This window comes from Hemitrygon akajei, chromosome 4 (genome assembly GCF_048418815.1).
Source record: "Hemitrygon akajei chromosome 4, sHemAka1.3, whole genome shotgun sequence".
Taxonomy (NCBI): domain Eukaryota; kingdom Metazoa; phylum Chordata; class Chondrichthyes; order Myliobatiformes; family Dasyatidae; genus Hemitrygon; species Hemitrygon akajei.
The window spans coordinates 118,630,723-118,653,275 of record NC_133127.1 but is presented as its reverse complement, the minus strand read 5'-3'; the positions used below and the strand labels follow the sequence as shown (position 1 = coordinate 118,653,275).

The window sequence follows — 22,553 nt, the reverse complement described above, 5'->3', positions numbered from 1 at the left end:
GGCTTGTGCTGAAGGATGGTAAAGAAAAGCTGCTCAGTCCTTGTTCATTCAATGTGTGTAATATATAAATAAAGGTAGATTTAATTTGCTGCTTTATTGAAGTTCCGTATGCCTGAACCTCTAGCTTGTAAGATGGGTTAGTAAAGAGACTTTGTTTTCTTCCCCTGGCCCAGCAGTAGCTATTCTGTTGGCTTAAGCTCACTTTGAGATTGTTTCTTTCATCTGTTTATGCCACAGGGAGATACATGCTGAGTATCAACAGAACATCGGAGAACTGGTGGGCCTGAGGTTATCAGAAAGGAAAACACAGTGCTTTTGATGCAGCCATCTTTCAGGCTCAGGGTCCGGTCTGTCCCTCCATGAGAAAGGCAAAGATAAACAGACACATTGTCCCTGTGCTGCTCTGTTAACTATGCCCTCTGAGTATTGCTTCCCCCCTGACTGAACTGCACTGATCTTTGGTATTCAAACCAATAATTTCCCCCTATGATCCTCAAAAGTATATCCAGCTGTCTCAGGAAATGAGGAAAAAGACTAAATGAAGTAGCAAATGTCATTCATAAAATATATTTAAATTCTGTAGCAAATAGATTTTGAAGTTCGGGAAGTGCATGAAATCTCTGTGGGAGAAAAATGTCCTTTTGATATTGCTTAAGTTTTGTCCCTTGTTTAATCAGAAGAAGCTTTGGAGAAAATAAAGGAAATACAGCTGGGTTTTGGTAAGTAAAAGCTGCTGTTGTATTGGCTGCTAATGAGTTTATCTGTAAGATGATCCTATCTTGTGTCAGTTGGATGGAGGTTTGCAGAATAAAATTTTTAAACAATCACATAATTTATTTACATGAATATTCACATTTATAAGCAAGTTGGAAACTTTAGTACAGCTCAGCTGTTTATCTAATAATGAACCACTAAGAATCAGAACACTTCAAAATTTCTTAACAAATCAATCTCAAGAATATAACTATAGCATTTTGTTATATATAAAGAAAGTTGTTCAGACTATTCTGTGAATATACCTTATAATTAGAACAGTTTGAAGCAAAACCCATAAAGCAATTTCTGTAAACCATTGCACAAGCAAAAAGATTTAAGTTCTCCGTTTGGTGGTTGTTCTGAAGTGTAGAGGTTTGAGGATAATGTTGGAATCTGACAAGAAAGTGCTAACTGGTAATACTGCCTTTCTGATATTGCTCTATCAATCTAACAGAAAAGATCATGCCATTGTGAAAATGACTTGTGAAGTGATTTTATTAGGAGCAATCAGGATAGGGCCAAAAAATGTAATTGAAAATTACAGAGTAAGTAGGTTTCACCAGAGATTTTCTGACAAATTATTATCACAGGTGTAGATGGAGGCTTAGATTTTGATTTAGTTCCATAACTTCAAAACAGACATTGTTTTCCAAAGGAGCTATAAAATTAAGCAGAAGAAAACTTGTAAGCATTTGTGATTAAGTCTGTTAGTGAAGTGTTTCTGGTTGATTTAATGTTGAAGACTGCTTACTTCTGGAGCAGAATTAGTGATACACCCAGACAGCAATTATTTGAAACTCTCCTTTAAACATTATAGATATTAACAGTTAAGATTACAGTGTTCCGGAGAAGTATGTATTATGAATTGGATGAATTCTTTCTGTGTTAACTGATCATCCACTGTAGAACCTCTCCCAAAATCCATCTTTAATCTGAACTCATTGGAGTCAAATCTTCCTTTTACTCAGTTTGTTTCCTGAAAGCATTATAAACATCTTTCCCTTTCTGAGAAAATCTTGTCCAAATTTTATTAACCATATTGACTGCAATTCGGTCAGGGGCAGCTCACATGGTATTCAACTTGTACAGGGAGCAAACTATAAAGATTAACTAATTTTACTTCTTGAAGTGGACATATTTTAGCAGGGCAGTTTGAAAGTGTAATCTTTGAACAGCCCGACTGCAAAGGTTAAAATAATTATCAATAGACTGCTCCCCAGGCTTTGTTTGATTATCTTCAACAGATATATTATCCTAAAGTATCACTCTGTGATGCTGTCGAGGAAACAATGGAGATAACGTTATATACATCAGTGCTATCTCGGTGGCCCTTTGTAACCAAAGCAGGTGATTTGCAGATGCTGTGTATGTATAGTTTGAGTTGATAGCATCAGCATGTTATCAGTAACAAAGCAATTAAATTTGGCATGTACAACATCCAAAATCTGAAGTAATCTAATTCAATGTAATTTGGCCAGTATGCTATTTGAAAGAAGATAGTAGTCGTTATTTTTAACTTGTACTCATCGACACTATAAAGAAAAAAATGTTTGTACCAAACGGAAAGTTTACCTGTTTAAAGTCAAAATTAGCAATTATGATTCAAACTTTGTTTTATGTGTCATTCAGTTATTGAAATACACTAACATCAAGAGTAAATTGTATTGAACACTAATTTTGGAGAGTAGAACCCCCCCCCCCCCCTGTGAATTCCAAGCATTTGTCCTGATGAGCACACTAGAATAAACAGCTTAGTTTGGTAGATCAAATTAAGAAAGCATCTGCAGGATTTTAGGCAGAGTTATGCCTCTGCTTATCTAAGAGTTTAATAAGTTTGATTTCCTTCATTCCATTTGGCTTTTGATATGCTGTAGAAATCCTGTTGTAATAATTTATCTAAATGATTTGTATAAGTGCATTATTTTGGATTTTGTGGTCTTTTTGTCTCATCACTGGAACTTATTTGTATTCTAACTGTAGACAGTTGATGCATGAAGTAATTGTATCATAACTCAACAAGGTAAACACAGAACCATTTCAGCAACCACCACTTACAGTCTAGGGCTTGGGACCTCTGCCAGACTTGTAGGAACAGAGTCCTCATATCATGTCCTTTTCCCATCAGCTCAGTAGGCTGATTGTAAGCCTACAGAATACTTTCACTAAAATCCTAGCTCCAGAATACTGAGTTGTTTTTTTTTAAAAAGGAAATCACATTAAAGCTTATTTGGCATTGTTTGCATGTCCACAAGGATTGTAAGAAAGCATCTTTCTGTTCTACTTGTAAACAGCTACATATTTTTATTTGATTTGATAGCAATTAGCTTAAGTGGGACCTTCACTGTGGAATGTCAGATTTATTTCAGAACCTCCTAGCAATCTGCTTCAGCTTTCTGGAGCAGTTTTGAGTGGCAGTTGGGTTGATGCGACTATTTTAAACCGTTCTATTTTGTTTCACCTTTGTCAGCTCACAGTTCTTACAAACTGGAGCAAACAAAAGGAGCAGGAGAACAAAAACTGGGATGATAGCCAATATAACTTCAGATTCTTGTTTTGTACAAGGTCTGAAAGTCTTTTACATCAAAGCAGTGGCTTTGAAAGCTCCAAATGTACCTGTTGAAGTCTTTTATCGTGGGAAGTGAAAGAATTTGGTTGAGTTCTCTCAAAAAATAGTTTCCAGTGCCTTTTCCATTGGCCTTTGGCCAAAAGGATATCTGAGAACATGACGACCCATGAGATAATAACCACTTGAGAAATGTGTATTTGTGGGTTCTATTCTGGTTTTGATAGACATAGCTTATAACAGAAATGACATGTATTGCACTTTATTGCTTTATCTTATTATTTTTTCAATTTATGCACATTTCAAAACTATTTTCAAAAATTTGCTGTCATGGATATTTCATAGAACCATTTTACAATTTAGTCATACAGTGAATATGAGTGGAATGCATTAATATATTGTTAGTGCTGGGAAAAGTTTGATTCTAACCTTTTTAGAATTGGATCCAATCACTCTTCCAAACATTTACTGCTGTCGGTGAACTACTTTGTGGGTTCTGTTTAATTGCACAACAGTGGAAGTTGGAAATGTAATATCTACATTTCTTCTAAATTTAGATTTACAAGCAAGAAATGGTAAGTTAGTGTGATATCAGAACCATGAGTCTGGAAAGCAGAAGTGAGGACATTTGGCTTTAAATTGGGAAATAACTGAGAAATTTGCAGTCTGTGGGCCTCAGTCTCTGGACTTGTACGCAGCTTGGAGACAGCTGGGCTGATACAAATAGAAATGTATGCCAAGGTAGATGCTGCATTGTTCGCCAATCTGTACATGTGCTCAAATTGCCTGCGTTTTTCACTAAGATATTGCAGATTATTTATCAGCTGTGAAAATGGGCCTGCGGACCCAGGTCTAGACCAAGGAGAATTGCTAAGATTTTTCATTACTATAAGACAATTATGGTCTGAAGTAATCAACCTAGTATATTTCTATACCAGTCATGTACAAATAAATGTTTGTCTTTCTTTACATTGAGTGACAGAGAATTAGGCGCTCACATATTTTAGAAAGCAATATAAAATCCTTAAATTTCCTCATTTTAAAAAATAATTGATGGTAAACTTTACATTATTTGGGTGTTAGCTCGTAACAAAGCCTGAGCCATTAAGTTTGAGGCTTTATTGCTATTCAGAATCGTTTGTGCTCATGTGTAATGATTGCCCATTGCAAGTACAGTTCATAAACCTGCATTGAACAGCTTTTAGAGCTGCTGATCATCTAGTGCACTGCTTACTTATCACTAATAGAAACTACTGTATGCCTACTCTGCCTGCTAGGATCAGTGTTGAGGTATTTATTGGCTACATTGAAGAGAATGTGTCTGACCTCCATGAATGTAAATGCATAATAAGTGAAATATCAGGAAAGATATTGTACATTTTCTGGCATCTGTTCAAGGTATTCACAGTTGAGCGCAACTCACTCCTGGTAACTGTGAATCTGTTAATTTTCCGCAAGAACACTAGTTGTTTTATCAACCAATTCTACAATTAAAATTACTTCATCTAAGATTCTAAAGAAAATGGACATAATAATTATGGATTTTCTTTTTGCCATAGACAAATTTGTCAATTTGATTAAATCAACTAAAAGTAATTGCTGTGTTCAACTTGAATATTTCAAAGCATCTTGAAAGCAAAAAGGCAGACTAAATTGTCATTGGGGAACAGTTAGAGGAATACTAGGAACGAGAAAAAAGATGACCAGAAATGTATTTTTTAAGTTTGTAGCGTGTGAGAATGAGTGTTCTGATTTGTGGCTGGACTGTCACCGGGAAACTGTAAAATGTGATTGGCTTTTACATTTCAGTCTTAAATAACTATAACAGATTGTGATTGTTTAAGTCAAGTCACATGTTGACAGGTTGCTGATCACAAATGGGTGATGTTACTGGGTGAAACAATCTCCCACAAATGTCAGATTCACTGATCAATCTTCATTTATTGCAGTCAGAATTTAAATGGAGGTAAATTTTCACAAATAATTGGTTTGTGCACAACTTACACTGTAGGGTCAACAGTTGTGCCTTCTTTCAAAATGATATTGCAAACTACCCAATGAATCAAATCCTTTAAAACAGTCTTAACATTTAAAGGCATCTAGTGAGAGTCAAAGGGACTGTGTTGACTATATATTATTTAAAATGAAACCTCCAATAGACTGGTAATCAAATACAAGTGCTGCATTAGTACAAAGTTAATATAATAAAGTGATTGTACTTGTCAAGCCCCTAGAAAGTGGTGGTCTGTCAAAAAATTGAACTGAAGCAATCAGAACCAAGATCAGGAACGTAGAAAGTGATTTGTTTACTGGGTGAGGACCAAACACTGGTACAATTGCACTAATAAGTAGATTTAAGAGGGGTCTGTTAAGCTCAGAAAAATTCTAATCAAATCTAAGTTGACAATCGGATATTAGCAAACCAAAAAAGCATTTCCATTAATGATTTTTTTGAATTTTCCTGTGTAGGATGAGAATGGTGTTATTCAGACTTGGCTAATCCCAACTCCCTTACTCAATTCTCATTCTCTTTGTAACCAAAAATGCTCCTTTAAGGAGTAAAATATTCACGTTGTTGTGTGAGTGGAGATCTGAAGGTTAAGTTTTTCACACAGAAGGGTTGTGTTTATGGAATGAGCTGCCCGAAGAAACAGTGGAGACAAATGCTATTGGAAAACTTTAAAGGTATTTGGACAGGTACTTGGATAGGAAATGAGAAGATGGATAATGGCAAGTAAGATTAACATACTGTAGACGGGCATTAAGTTTGTCTTGTATATGGTGGGCTGCAAAGCCCCATTTAACTATATCTCACATGATTTCCAGTGAAGTTACGATCTGGTCAAAATCTGAATCTTGCAACCAAAGAATCCAGATGATTATGATCCTCTCTTTGAAGGCCAGTTCTGTTTTCTCTTTTTAACTCAAATTGTGCTTTGCCATGTGGTTGTTGTCTTGCAGACCAATGAAATCTAATGCCAGAATCATGGTTCCAAAATTGGAAGCATGGTTGTTTGTAAATTAGGTTACAACTTTTATTTAGTGCCGATGGTCACTTTGCTAGTGCAGTATGAACGTCAGATAAGATTCTAACCTTCTACTTAAAATGACAGTTTAAATTTTGGCATTAGGATTTTAACTATTGACCAGCTTGTCAGTATGTTAATATTTTGGCAATTGTTTTGCATCAGCCAGTGTGAGAATTGTAGAACACTTTATCCAGTCCTCTTTGAGTGTATGTAATTCCTGTGCCTTTAAAATATAAAGAGCACTTCCTACTTTACCAGCATGGATTTGACACTTCCCAGAGTTGGTTGTGCGTTTTGTTTCCTTAAGTTTGCCAGTTGGCAATTTATTGCCAGTGTGTGCCAGCTCTTAGTTCCATGTCCCTGTGACTAGGTTAAGTGTGTCCAAGCTCTATCACATGCCACTTTATTTTCAGTAGAGACAGGAGACTGTTGAACAAATCTCTTCAATTTGGTTTTAATCCCAGAATTCATGTATAAAATGTCAAACATTGACAATCCATGGAATCACTCACTTGCTGGAAGAAACTTGTCAGCAAAATAGTAAACCAAGAATGATAAAATATGGGTAAATAGAAAATAGTGTGCTTCTGGATATATGTGTGTCTTAGTGAATGAAGGCAACGTAGAAGTTTGGTAAATGCAGATGTAATCCTGTTAATGTGCTTTTTGGATATATGTGTGTATCAATGAATGATACAATAACTGTGATCCAATTAAAGGAGTTGAGATGTTCCAGTGAATTCTGACAGAAATTTGTAAGCTTTATAAACCCTTAGCTCTGTCACTGCAGCCCCATGTCCCCACCTGGAGCCCTGAATATAATCAGGGTCAAAGGGCAGGTATGGACCGATTAGAACTTCCTCACTGTGATTTTAGGCTAACACATCCCAGAATTCCTTTTGTCTGAGGTTCTTTGAGTAGTGCAGCTGGCTAGAGTTTTGGTTTGCCATTGTACCATTGACAATCTGTGTAATCAAAGTCTAGATGGAGTGTTGGAGGGAAAAAATTATGCCTACAAATGGGTAAGAAAATATCTTGTGCTGCTATCGATAATTTATTTTTACTTTGCTTGTTATTACAATTACGTAACAATCTTCAGTGTTATTGAATGAGTTGGATTTAAGCAGTCCGTGACTGCATTGGAAATATTTACAGGCTGCTTCCTGCTTTTCTCATTTTATTTAGTGATAGAGCAGGAGACAGCCCCTCTGGGTCAGTTAGCCACGCTGCCCCAGCTGTCCCCAATGAACCCGGTTAACACTAACCCAATCACTGGAAAAATTACAATCACCAGTTAGCCACGCTGCCCCAGCAGTCCCCAATGAACCCGGTTAACACTAACCCAATCACTGGAAAAATTACAATCACCAGTTAGCCACGCTGCCCCAGCAGTCCCCAAGAACCCGGTTAACACTAACCTAATCACTGGAAAAATTACAATCACCAGTTAGCCACGCTGCCCCAGCAGTCCCCAATGAACCCGGTTAACACTAACCTAATCACTGGAAAAATTACAATCACCAGTTAGCCTACACAGTATGTGTTTGTTCTGTGGGTGGAAACCAGGGCACCCAGAGAAAACCCACTCATTCCAGGGGGAGGTCGTACAGAGACTCCTTACAACACAGTGCTGGAATTGAAATGTGAACTCCAGAACACCCCAAGCCGTAATAGTGTCACACTACCCGCTACACTACCATGCCATTTCCATATTTCTGATCAAGGTAGTGCAGATAACTCAATGCAGTATATTCTACGCAGTTAGAATACCACTTTCTTAGTTTGCTAACTCAGATGTCAAAAAATACCGTTATCCAAATATAATTGGTCAAATAGATTCATCCATGTTGTAAGGTTCTATCAGTGGTTTGCTTTCTGTCAGCCTGCGAGTCCTATCATCTTTTCAGAAACTGACCTGGAGAAGAGCAGATTATTTCTTCCACATAAAGTGCAGGATTGTATCAAGCTATGGGAATAATTAAAGGTGTTATAGAGTTAATGACTTGGTGAATCTCCCATATACTTGGCAAAATGAGCCTCCCATGTAATATAAAGTTACTGTGTTCACTGTTTTTGTCAGTGCACCAGAATACCTTCATGTTGTATTGATTCAGGCATTCTCCTTTCTCACTGAAACCTGTTTCAAATGTGTGGAAGTGCAGTGCAATTTTATCCTACAGAGATTATAACTTTAATTTCTTTGTAAATGAACAACAGCAATGATTTTGGCCAAATATATTTGGTGGTAATATCTAAAGCTAATTCTAGTTTAGTTCCAAAATGAAAATTAATTCATGAAATGTCATGATTTTTGTGGATGATTTCACAGAAAAAGGATTTTAAATGGATGCAAAAATGTTAAAATGAGCAAACAGCATTGTATATTTTCAGTGATCAACAGAAACCAGCACTAAGTAGTTTCTGATGGATTTAGACAAGAGTGATTATATCCAGAAACAATATGCCAGAGACAAGGATTTCACCTGGGCAGTCTCTTGGTTTGGGCTTCCCAAGCATTATGAAAGAAAATAAGGAGCGGCTTTCAAAAATTGCACCTATAGCAGGGATCCCAGCCTGGGGTCCACAGATCCCTTGCTTTATGGTATTGGGCCATGGCAGTAAAAATGTTGGGGGCCCCTGCTGTAGAAAAATAAAACATAGAAAGACACTTTACACGAATGTGTATAGTTTCTGAATTGCAAACAGAAATAGTAGGAAATCTTAATCAAAGAGATGAACAGAAGTTAGGAAGGGGTGTGCTGAAAAGTTGCAATCTTAAGGCAAACCACCAAAAATTGGGTGGTGAAATAAAACATGGTAGTACTGGGATTTGTAAAATTGGAGAAGGTATCAGAAGTAGAGGTACTGTTAAATTCAGGCTTTATGTGAAACGATGTCACAGAGTGAAATTTGAAATTCCCATCCTCTTGTGTAAAATTAATGATTCAGGAAACAGCAAACGGTTTGTCATACACTGTTGCTGTTGTTCTCTCTAAAGCTGACTGCAGATAGATTAAAGGAGGTGAATCCTTTTAGGTTCCTGTCAGAAAATCCCTTGATTTGCAAATAAATGTATACGAGAGGTCAATTAAAACTTGACGAACTAGTACACATTTTTCTCCCGAGTAAGTTGTTGCTACATGCTTCAATGTTCAGTCATGAGTTGCTTTGGTTGGTTGCTGTGTAAACATTTACCAGCTTCATGGGGCAAAGACACTTGCCTCTTGGCCTTGGGGTGTGGTATCAGTAGCAGCAAGTTTAGGGAGCTGCTTCTGAGTTTTAACCGGAGCAAATACAAACAAGTTCAAGGATTAGTGATGGTGTATACATATGAATGCAGCAAATGAAATTTATGGGCATATATCCCCAGACAAATCAACCTGCAAAACTGGATGTACTTCTCTGAATAAAACAATTTGTAGAACACAGGGCCTTTATTGTAATTTATAAAATCCTCTTGGGTTGAATATTTTAATGAAATAATTTAATTATGAATAGCGATCTTGCCTCCTGTTCTACCAAAGATAATTGTACAAAGATAATTCAGCTAATTGTGTATCTTAAGCTTGCCATCCTTTATGCAGGGAACCTGTCATGATGTCAAAGGAAAAAATAATAATTTTAATTCTAAATTATAATATTTTCATGTTTTAAAACAGTTAGCAATATGAAAATTAGAAATGCAGAGCAGTGGTCATTTGTTTTTTGAATGTTATCTTCTTAGAACAGGTCCATGAAGTTGATGGTTTATAAGGGAAGTTGTCCAACAGGGAAGGATCAATGAGAAAAGATTTGCCTTTGTGTCCCTTTGATATTTTATCAAATGAACTGTTTTTGCAGCCAGTACCTATCAAGTTGCAGCTTCCTGGGAAAAATAGTGTGAGTCTGAATATTTGTGTACTTTGGCACGTGATGTCTTATTTACTTATGTGTTCCTCTCTTGTTCTTTATTCTCAGATTTCTACCGAGCAAAGGACTGGTGATGTACCCACAGATAGGAGACAAACTAGATATAATCTGCCCCAAGGTGGATTCCAGGATCACTGGACAGTATGAATACTTCAAACTGTACATGGTGTCAAAAGATCAAGCAGACAGCTGCAACGCCGTGCCCAGCCCTACGCCATTACTCAACTGCAACAAGCCAGATCAAGATGTCAAGTTTACCATCAAGTTTCAGGAGTTCAGCCCTAACCTCTGGGGATTGGAATTCAAGAAACATGAGGACTACTACATTATTTGTAAGTATTGCCGTTTACTGTCTTTTTTCTTTGAGTACAGCTAAAGAAAGGAACTGCAATCACAGAAGGCAAAAAGAAATGCTTAAAAAAGAACTTAAGATCTGTTCAAAGTCGCTGGGAGATCGGGAAATGCCGAGTGAATGAAGTTCATTTGAAGTGTAGTCATGGCTGTAACACAGTAGAGCAAGTATGTCAGCTAATTTACACACATCAAAGGCTCTCAAATACTAGTAAATCTTCTTTAGTGATGTTTGAGAGATAAATATTAGCTAGAATGTGAGAAGATTCAGCTAATCTTTTCCAACAATATCGATCTAGATGTTGCTAGACGGAGCCTGTTGCCAGCAAATCTACCCATTTCCCCAATCCCCTGTACCCAGAAAGCGGATTCTCCTGGTCTGGAGGGATTTGGAGTTGAGCAGTGGCGGGCATTCAAACAGCATCCCAGGGTGGCGTGGGTGGACCAGCATAAACGTGTTCAAGAAAGTCTGACTAATGGCAGACTCGTGCTCCCAGCTTTGCTGTTTCTCAAAGCATCCAAGCTTCTCACTGAAAAATATTTACAAATGAAATAATTAAAGCCATTTAAAAAGTAGATCAACTAAAAACACTTTAAAATAGTTTTAAGTACTTAAACACTGAAAATAAAGATGTGAGATAACATACCCTAATTCTTAACTTTCTTTCCTACAACTTTCAATTTCCATTCAAATGGAAGGCATATGCAGGCCTTCTGTTATCTGGGACATTTCTGCAGGCCCTTGTCCTACCATTGGGCTCCATATGGAGTTGAGCAGGGAAATACCTGCAGGACATTGGCAGTGGGCTTAGCCAGTAAGTTTGGAATCCTGTGCATGTGTGTGAACCCCAAAACTCAGTGACATTTAAGCTGAAAGTTGCTGGCCAGCAAATGTCAGCTAAATTATCGCCTCAGCAAAATAAGGCAACTTTAAGGTTTCTGATATGTTTGTTTTCACTATATTCTTTTTTTTGTACCCAACAACACTCATTTGAACTCTTCTGCGTCTGTCAACCCCTCATACCATCCTGCTCTAAAACACGGACGCCTTTTTGAGGAACCAGCTGCAATTTTTCTTCTGCAATTCATCTTGACTTAATAGCTCTCTGGATTTATATAAACTTGAAAGATAAAAGGGGTGCTTTCCTTGTACCCAAAGGAATAAAACAGGCAAGCAGAGCCAAGATGGATGGCAGTGTATAACTCACGTTAATCACTTAAAGGTGTAAACGGAAGTCTTGGCAGGGAAATGTTGCACACTGAATTTCATTCCTCGTTAAAATGCGAATAGAATTGCTGTCTGCAATTCAGTCTCTAATTGTAAAGGAAAAGCCTAATTATGGCCTTGGGTCTTGGCAATTTTTTAAAAAGTGTAGCAGAGATTGAGTACAAAGGGAATTAACATACTAATACAAGAAATCTGTAACCAAAAGCAATTTATTATAAAGTACAATAAATCGGCATGGCAATATATGAATGAAAAAAATGAATGGGAATCCTTATTTGTTTGCATATTTCCTTAATTATCTGCATAAGATTCTCAGTTTCAAAAATGTTTCATTCTGAAGCTTTGATATTAGTTGTTGCTGGAGTTAGCTATTTCTCCACAGGGCGCCTTTGTACATATATTTAGCTGCTTGCTAAAATAGTGTAAAAATTGTAAAGCAAAAGCAATATGTGATTTGCGTTAGAAAGGAATTGACAATTTGTAAGAGCTTTCCTTAGTTTTTCAATTAATCTGTACTTAGCCATATAGAGATTTTTAAAAATGATTAGTAAAAATTCTGTTGGATAGATTAAACAATGATATTTAAAATATCTGATGTTATTTTCATGTCAGGGAGTTACATTTAGATCTTCTCCCATTTCTTCTAATCAGCAACTCTAGTCAGGATGCAATATTAAATGAATGACCATACAGCTTTAATTAGAATGAAGCAATGAAGAGTTGGATATGGATGTACTTTGTATCATTTTGCATGTCTATTAATAGTGCAGAAGCATTCTCAGGTTGTAGTGGATATTGTCGTGTGTATGAATTCCCGTGCTGACAAGTTTCATCTGTTTTCCAATCAATTCGAAATTTGTGTATAAAACAATTATATAACAAGTAGGTTTGAAGAAAGCTTGGTCGGACTTGTTTACAGCTTGCTCCAAAAATTACCTTAGAGTCTCCCCAGTCTTGTAGTTAGCGCACCTACTTAATTTGCAATCCTTTTGTTCTCTGGTAGGCCGTGCTTCTGACTCAGGGACTAGAAATGAGAGAATATGCAAATGCTTTGGGTCAACAAGTAAATCTCATTAGTTCAGTTTACAGTTGGATTATGATTACTCGCTATGACAGCATTCAGTGTTCTGAAGTGTTCTCTGTAAATGTGGTGTCTGATAGTGTCTGACTTAATTAGGTAGGTCCAAGTGGCTGCAAAAAGCCAAACCTGGGAGTTATGCCGGACTCTAAAATTTGAATCTTGGTGATGGCTTTTGGCATGAACAGGCCATCCAAAACTTCTCTAAAAATTATGAGAAATAATCCTAAATTTGGCTCAGAAGCAGAGGTTTTGGCATTCAATAAGATGAAACTTGAAGCTATCGTCTTACACATAAGAGGATTTAAAAGCATACCTCTGGGCCGCAATATGATAGCGTTGTCCTTTACACGATGCGCAGACTGCTCATTTGGCCTAATGAGAGGCTTACAACAGGAAATTTTATTAACGATGGCCAGAAAACTTTAAGTAGATATTGTTGTGCTAACACAAAGTTCATTAACACTTAATAATAGAAACAATCTAGGTATTAATTAAATTGTTCTTGTAAGTAGATTTTAATGTAACTTCATTTGAAATTCAGTGATATTAGTTAGATTGATGTCTGCCAGTGCACTTGAAAACTAAGTACGAAAATGAGAAAATTCAGAAGGAAAGGCATGTACATGTGTCACATTTTCAGTGTCAGGACATTAACAAAACGATTTTAAGCTAATGAAGAGTACTTATTGTTGTAATGTTGGCTTTTGCTGCAATTAATATAGTGGTTTCTGGATAATTGGTCTATCGGTTAATCACAACAGCCGCTTATTTGAGGCAACAAAAATAAATCGAGAAAATAGCCAGCAGTCCCATAACTTATGCAGCTTAATTGGGGCTGGAGTTTCTAACAGTGTCAGACTTACGTGGCTGTTAGACACTACAGCATGCTTAGAATGAGTAGGTTTTAAATAGTCTTTTAAAATAGTTGTGGAGAAATAAGCAGGAAGAGAAGTCAGAACTGTTTTGCTCACTGCAATGTCAACCATTCATGTTTGGAAACGGTAGAAATGGCCAGGGGTGAAAACTGTTTCATTGTTGCAAAGAATTTTAAAGTATTGACAATCGCCTTGAATGTTACAATGAAAATGAAAATTTGGAGGATGTAATGGTGAAAAATTGTATGGAGGCATCCACTATCATCACGGGCTGATGCACTGATTTTGCTCATTTACAGTCAATCAAAAGAACATGGCAGTGTATTATCCGTCGATAACTATAGGGAACTAATTCAGTTTTGTAGTATTGTAGTAGTATTGGTAATGTTCTAACTTGTTCTGTATTTCATTTAAGTACATATTTTTACACAGTTAAATGGTAGTTTGCCTTTTATTTATACTATTTAACTATTTCCATGAAACTTTGGCTAATTAGGGCAGCCACTTAATTGGGCCAAAATGTACTGGTTCTGATGTTAACCAGAATGCATTGTACACAGCAAAACCCCCACATCCATAACTAATCAATGGCTATTGGTTCCAGGGCATGCATTGGCTTGGATATTGGGAAGAAATTGCCTATTCTTTTTCAATGATTGGCTCTCAGATGAAAATTCCCAGAAAGAACATTGGTCCAATATCTCATCTCTAATAGTACCTCTAATTTCTGAGGTGAAGTTGAACTTGCAGCTTCTGAACTCAGAGCTATGTGAAAGCAATGGCTGACAACAACCTGCTGACCCTCGTATAGGCCACCACTGGCGATCCATAGCAGTTGTATGTTGTGCCGATGCATATGGTGATTCTTCTTTGTTGTTGAGGGTGGCTGTTGCTTCGTTCATCCACTCATGAGGGCAATGTAGAAATTTGGTAAATGCAAATGTAATCCTGTTAACTTCAACATAAAGGCAGCCACATGATATCAATGGCAGATTGTGTTTTGCAAACATTATATTGTTGCCTTTGATCTAAAAATGCATGACAAACACGTGTTTTATTAAAGCAGACAAGTGGAAAATTGCTGCAGATTCTTACCAAGTAAAGATTCTTCTTGTAAATCAGTAAGGTTCATCAGTGGGGCACAACCTGACTGTGGCCCTTTATTAAGTTTGCTGGAGTGCTGTTTGTAGTCAAACCAAATAGCTTCATGTATATCATAGTTTTAAAACCAGCCATTGTGCTGCAGAGTGGTGTTTTTTCTCATTAGTTACATTGTACTTCAAACTGTCAGTTGGCATTATCTCACTGAATGTAGACATCGACTAACCAAGCGATGACCTCCTGCTTAAAACAGTACATTCTGCCTGACTGAAGCCTGCAGGGCAGTCATTGGGTCATTAATATCATTGCGTGTGCTTGCGATTGGACCATTTTCAGCAGTGAAAGCCACTGGATTGAAAAGGGCTCAGTTTAATGCTCCTGAATCATTTTCTATTAACCCTTTAATGGCCTCGCCTTTTGCCATTGCAAATCTAGAATCCCATATATTATCAGATCACTATTTTTTAATGCGTGGTACGGTACCATTGAATGATAGCTCCTGTACTTACTTTAAAAAGGCAGAAATCTTCAGGAGGTACTTGTGCTGTTGGAAATGTTCAACATGCTTATCGAGATGAACCTGACCACTATTTGTTTTAAGCATGGCAATACCTCCACCTGAAACAGCAGCAATAGGAAAAACAAATTTATTGCAGTGTGACAGTGCTCTTTAGATGAGAAAGATAATTTCTTTAAATAGTTAGCTTAAATAATATTCAAAGACGTAGCACCATTGACCTATACACAACATTCATCACTGAAATCAGCAGTCAGTCAGGGGATTAATTCAAAATGGAAGGGAATCAGTCTTTAAATTGGCAGGAAGCTCAGAAATATGAATATCTGTAAAAGGAAATGCATGGTGTGAGTAGTTTTTTAAAAATCTTAATTCTTTAAGTTCAATCTACTCCATGTTTTTGATCAATCAACTAAATTAAAGTTGAAACTTTTCATGAACAGGTGCAATTTGGATTTTTAGGTCATAACATTCAGGATTAACTGGTGACCCCACAAGTACTCTGATACTTTCAGACACACACTGGCCTTGAGGTATCTGGGCATATTCTTGTTAATTTAAGAATAGTTGGTCTGTATGAAATGAGGTTGCAAAGGAGCGAGGAAGGCACATAAGCACACTTGCCTTTGTTGCACAGGACATTGAGTACAGGAGTGGTGGTGTGGAGTGGAGTGAGAGGGCATCCTGAATTGTGTGTGCAGTTCTGGTTACTGTACAGCAGGACAGGTATGATTCAGCTTGAAGCTGCAGAAAAGGTTCACAAAGATGCTGCCAGGGCTTGTGGATTTGGAGTGAAAGATGGTGAGGAGTGACGATATACAACTTTGCCAAATCATGAGGAGCCACAGATAAGGTGGATGGTCACAGTGTCCTTTGGAAAGCAGAGTTAGAGGGCAAACGTTTACAGTGAGAGGGGAAAAGAGGGGTATGTTTTTTTCAGACAGAGGGTAAGCTGTCGTAAGAAGTGGTCAAGGTTACATCATTTAAAAGACATTTGGTCAGGGACATGGAATCGAAAGGTTTCGAGAAATGTGGGACTAGGTCACAAAGGCATCCTGGCTGGCATGGATGAGTTGAGCCCTAAGCCTCAGCTGATGACTCAGTGATATCAAGTAAGAAATACTGAATTTGATCTGTGCTAACACAGTGTACAAGGCTATGGCAACAATTGTTACTGCATCAAGATTGATCTTGTCTAATGAGTTCATTTTGTAGGAAATTATTAGCCTTTTCAGCCAACAAATGTATAGCTTCACAATAATTAGAATTCCATACTAGTAATTTTCCGTATGTGGATTTCTTTGTAATATTTTCCTTGCATATTGGCTCTTCTCCCTCTTACAGCCTTCTTCCTGCCAGTGTGGAGCAGTTCAGAATATGGAACTCTGCATTTCCCGAGCTGGTGTGGTCTGGAGACGGTGCATGAATGCAGGAAATAGTATTGCCCTCAACCCTCCCTCCCACTGCTCCCACTTCATTTAGCAGAGCTCCGAGAGCTCATGGAATTTAACCCAGACACTGGAGGATAGTTTGGAATGAAAGGCTCTCCTGACCAGTTTTGTGACAGACGATATTTGGCACAGAAAGAACACGTGTCATGGGTAAAACACCATCCAACTGCTGATAGAAAATCTAAAGCTCTAGGTTAAACATTGAATTGAAAGAGCATAGCTGAAGGTTGTCTTTTTTTTAGCTTTAAACTCCACTGAAATGTTAAAGGAGAACATTGTAAGTGTAGAATGGCACCTCATTCCTGTTATCATCTGGCAAGCAAGAACCAAAAAATTCTAGCTTCATTTGAAATGGTATAGTTGCAGACAGTGGAGGATTTTGGATGAAATAAATGTCCTACTTGGGTAGTTCTGTGTAATATTTTTAATACTTTTGTACATAAAACAATGATGTGTACGTTGAGCCACCAGAAAGGTCAGCTGTCACTCCCTCGGCCACCCAGGTGAACGTTCAGTTGAATTTTTCCCTGAGTTTGAGGGTTACCGGTAAGCAGTCTTTGTTTTACACTTGCTCATCACACATGTACTAATGCAGCTCTTCATGTTAGATATTCATCAGCAAACTCTTCAATGAATTTCTCACGCTTCGAGATCAGCAGACGCTTTACCACCACAAGTCTTTAAAAATTCCATTCTATGTCCTTTCTTAAATTTCTGCCACCAGCTTGCTGAATATTCACAATTACCTTCAGTTTTCAGTTTGTCATGATAGATCTTTACTTGTTGCATTATCAGCATACCATTAAGTGACATATGTTCACTTTGAAACTGACAAGTCCACTCTTTCAATACATATTCGAGATCTTCATTTTTTTGCTTTATGCAGTGTTTTTCTATTTTTCATTAACTTCTGTTCATTACCTATGTGAGGTCACTTCTGGAAACTGCCTGGCGTGTAGAGACATGCTCATTGCTTGGGAACATTCCCAGCGCCCTGTTGAATTTTCCATTTGTGATGTCACGTCAATGCTGAAAAGAATTTCAGATTTTGGAGGTTTTTGAATTTTAGAATTTCAGAAAAGGGGTGCTCAACCTGCATATGTGATGTCACAGACTGTGGAATAAATTAAAATTCCACTATTCACATACTACGTGTGACCCAATACCCTTAGTGATGTTGGCTGACTTCCTGTGCAAATGCTGTACAGAATATTCCAGCTTGAGACGCTCTCTTTTTTTTTGACACTTAACTTCAGGGTAAATTAAACTGAGACTTGTACCTTTTCCAGCACCTCTGTTTCAAATGGCAGTTCAAAATTCCTGTACCAGACAGGGCTCACATTTGTTGCAAATGGTACAGGTCTCCTTGGGTGCTCCATAGGGCTCTTGTATAGATTACCCCATCCCTGCAGTTTTGGCAGAGATCACCATAAGGGCTAATTTCAGTCTTGGATTTTAAAGTTGTAGAGTTTTAAATAACATGTTGATATTCCTCTTTATTTATGTGCATAGTAATTGCATTTGCATTCACTATTTATGTAAAAGATTATTGGTTTCAGAGACTCCTTGTCCCTCATTTAAGAAGGCGGTACTGTTTGCAAACCAACAACACACAAAAAGGAAGAATCCAAACAATGCCTTTGAGCTGTGAAGTGCCATTAATTTTTAATTTCAGAAGTCCAGCTCCTTTACCACAGTGAAAATATTGTCAGTCTGTAATGGCTGGTCGCATTTGATCCTTCCTGAGAGCAGTGGCAGATACAGGAGAGTCGTTAAAGGCATGGGAAGTGGCTAGTGTCCTTCTCGCACACTTTCTCTTTGCCGCGGGCAACCTTTGAAGCTCACATTTTGGAAGACAATTGTGGCTCCTAGAATCTGTGCTCATTCAATCAAGACACTCGAGTTTAAAGAATTCCTTGTCGTCCTTGAAGGACTTGGGCATAATGTGGGACAATGACAGCCGAGCTTGTTGCTTCCATTTCAGATAAGTGGCCTTATTGATGAAGGGTGTGGGGGAGGTGAATACTATATTCTCATGCTTACCAATAGAAGGTTAATCTTTGTGAGCTGATTAAAAAAACTTGCCAGTGTTAGGAATATTCATAGGCACCCACCATGCTTTTGTTTCACAGTATACAGAAATCCCCCAGATGGAGAAAGGCGACTGCATAAAACTTGACATGGCAGTGACCTTTCTGTTAGCTAGACAAATCAAATTGCCCATGTCAAGCGACCCACTGTGTTAAAGGCACTGTGGTGTCTCTTCGACACACACAAGCGCTGGAAAATCTTCAGTCCATTTAGTCACCTTATTCTCTTTTATATAACTGCAGGAAGTTTTTCATATCTGATGAAAATTTTTAATGCAATGCTACTTTGAAATACAAAAGCATTCCCAGATATAGTGTAAAAAAGAATTTTCTTAAAAGGCATAAAATTGGATCAATTCCAACTTATGACAATTATCAAGTGTCATAACTAAAGAAAGCACATAAAAATAATACTGACATTTGAATGTAGCATAACTAATTTAGCGGGGTAAAACATCAGATTCACTGCTGGTAGATGTTTTATTAGGTACAAGCTAATTAGCGGAAAGGTTTAAACTAGAAAAGGCACTCATTCGTGTTTTCTGCGCTTCTGACAATGGTGAATAGGTCCCTGGTTGTTTTTGCCACCAAGGCGGCTTATATTCCTTTTGGTATTCTTCAGCATTCAACAGTTCATCTGTGCTGTGTAATCCAGTTACTCCATGTCTAGTCCCAGTTCCTATAAAATTATTTTTACATCATCGCAGACCAAACAAGAGTGCATTTTGTGGAACATACAGAGTACAAAGAACTGTGTTTTCTTTATTCATCAAGAAAAAGTGAATAGGGATTACAAGTGGTGCAATTCAATGGGCCCTTTTTCCCCAGTCTGCTTTACAAAGGAGGGATTTTTGGGGGAGGAGCCCTTGTCATTCCTGTTCCTTGTTGCAGCAAGCTTAAATGTTACATTCAATTTATTTCAACCTTCCGTGTGAACATTGCTTTCTGCTTAAAAAGCTGCTGTATTGTCCTTGAGATGTCATGAGCAGCTGATGTTAGATAAATAAATGTGGTTTTACATTTGCTCTATGATCTATAAGTCAATTTGATAAATCAAAAACCCATCAACCACTGATGTGTGCCATTAGGTTGACTTATGAGCAAGACTAATGATTAATGAAATACTAACTATTAGGTACAGAATTCTTGGCAAATTGAGATGGACTTTTCTTTTTCTAAGTTGTCCCAGGGAAGTAAATAAAAACAGCAGTTAGAGGATGTTATCACTGAGCTGTTTTCAGACTTAAATAGAAAAATAATCAGTTGAGATTTTGCTCTTCCACAATAGCAATGCAGTATTTAAAATTGTGTATTTTTACGTTTCATTCCTGTGGAACAATGCCAATGCTATGGGCTCTGTTTGCTGCTGATGTGAATGCATGTATCTTTGTTTGCGCACCAGGGAAGTGGGCAATATAGGCAAGTGATAACGGAAACACCAGATCAAAACTCCAGTTTATGCTTCCACCTGTGTCAAGGACTTAAGCATCTACCTTCCTGAAATAACTTGGAAGTGGTGTTTCTGTTAGAGATACAGCATGGTTACAGGCTCTTCTGGCAAAGATGAGACCTTGCCACCCAGTGACACACACGTGGCTAGTCAACCCACATAATCTTTGGAATGCGGGAGGAAACTGACACGGTCATGGGGAGAATGTACAAACTCCTTACAGAGGATTGAACCCAGGATGCTGGTGCTTTAATAGTGTTGGTCTAACCGCAGTGTTTCATCTGGCCTAGTATTCTAACTCTGAGCTCCTTCAGCGGAAGGAACTTGTCCTGAAAAGAAGTGGACTGTGATAGCCTTGGATAATAAACCCACCCCAGCACCCTTAGGTCAAGAAGGCCTAGCATCAGGCTGCCTCACCTCTGGGCTGGGTGGCTGAGGAACGGCAGCTGTGGCAGGATCTCAAATGTAACTACTCCGAGAGAGGTTGGGAGATCTGAGCTGCAGAAAACCAGTCCTCATTCAAGCCAGTGTGTTGGCAGTCCTTGTACAGTATTTTGCTGAAGAATAGAATTCTAGAATGCTGGAGCACACTCAAAAAGCCTCTTTGAACATTAGTATCTAAAACCATAATAGCAGATAGCAGAATAGGCGGATGCTGGGCTTGGACTTTGAACTGGTATGGCAGATGTATGAATTTCCACAGTGTATTCAGTGGAAGCTAAAGCATTTGCTCTGGGTGCTGTGTGATGGTGATAGTCATCAGCAAGTTTTAAGATGGAGCTGCTCATTAGGCTGAAAACAAATGGGATTTATTTCTGTACAAAGCCGAATGTAAAGTTAGAGCTGGTCTGTCTCTATGACATTGCACATAGTCCTCCCAGAGCTTGCCAAGGATTTCATTCTGTATTCCCTGTGCTGTTCATATTGATTAGAGAATGAAGAATAAGCGGATTTGCATTTAAAGAGCGCTGTTCCCATCTATTTCAAATGTCCCAACACCTTTTACAGCAAATTACTTAATTATGAAGTGTATCATCGCAGAAAAGGCTACTAATCCTAGCTCCTTGCACAGTAAATTCCTATAAACAGAAGATATTCATACTTGCATTAATGTTTCTCAGTGTTTTACTCAGCTTCATATCAAAGTGAAGTACAATGTGCAGATGCTGTTAGTTCATGGATGAAATTTAGCCTCTGTTTTGGAAATGCTGATGGAGGAATCACTCAAGGGTTAATCTTTAAACTATGTAATGGGATCGTTTACATCTTGAGAGAAAAGGCATGGCCTCATCTGAAAGGCAGCATTTCAAAGGAGAAATCCTTGCCTAGTACTGAATTCTGAATTAGTCTTAATTTTTCCACCCAAGTCTCTAGAATAGAGCTTGAATTTAAAAAAAGGTTTTGACTGCGAGGTGTATGTTGTACCAACTGAAGCCGGTGATGTGTTTGAATACTGCACGATGTATCTGGGAGATGTGCCTATCGTGGTCGCGTAGCTGGCAGTGCGTTGAAGCTTTAAACAGTGTGAAGCTCCAAAGAGCGCATGTGTGTGGAGCTTGGTCGAGAACATTAAAGTGAGTTGGAGTCGCAGTTGATAGCAGTTCTGGTGGGGATGTTGTGATCTTTGCATCTTTAGATTCAGTATTCACTGACCTTGACCGCTGATATGAGATCATGGAACCTCTTGTACCATTGCATCAGATGTCCATGAGGCTGCATTATGGATGTTGATGTCCTCTGCAGGATGAGGATTTCTCTCCTCTCCTTTACCGCCAGTACAACAATGGATCCACTCCGTCTGTGTATTGCTGCAGCTCTTCATAAACCACTGGTTTCATCTACTGATAGCATTCATCGTCAGAGGCTTCTAACTCTCGAACTGAAGCTGGAATTAATGTGCCAAGGCTACCTGGTCTGCAAAATCATGGCAATGAATGGAGAGCTTGAGCTGAATGTACATAGACTGATCTGTTAGTTACCATCCTAGGGAATGTATTCCAACATGGCCTCAACAGCTTTAACACGCTGGTGGTTTATCTTTCAGTACTGGATGAGTAGTTGAAGAAGGAGGTGCCTTTCACTGGCTTCCAGCATTGCTGCAGATTTCTCCGTTTCCAGGCCGAGGCTAGCAAGACATGACATTTTCTCTCTG

The 22,553-nt window shown here is 38.1% G+C and overlaps 1 protein-coding gene across 2 annotated transcripts in view; it reads left to right on the top strand.

Annotated features, from left to right (window-relative positions):
• Positions 1-22,553, top strand: part of LOC140726604 (ephrin-B2-like) — a 50,710-nt gene that overhangs the window by 12,239 nt on the left and 15,918 nt on the right. For both annotated transcript variants that reach the window (XM_073043197.1, XM_073043196.1), the window contains exon 2: positions 10,306-10,589. In XM_073043197.1, coding sequence (XP_072899298.1) covers positions 10,306-10,589 — 284 coding nt within the window. The remainder of the gene's footprint in view (positions 1-10,305; positions 10,590-22,553) is intronic.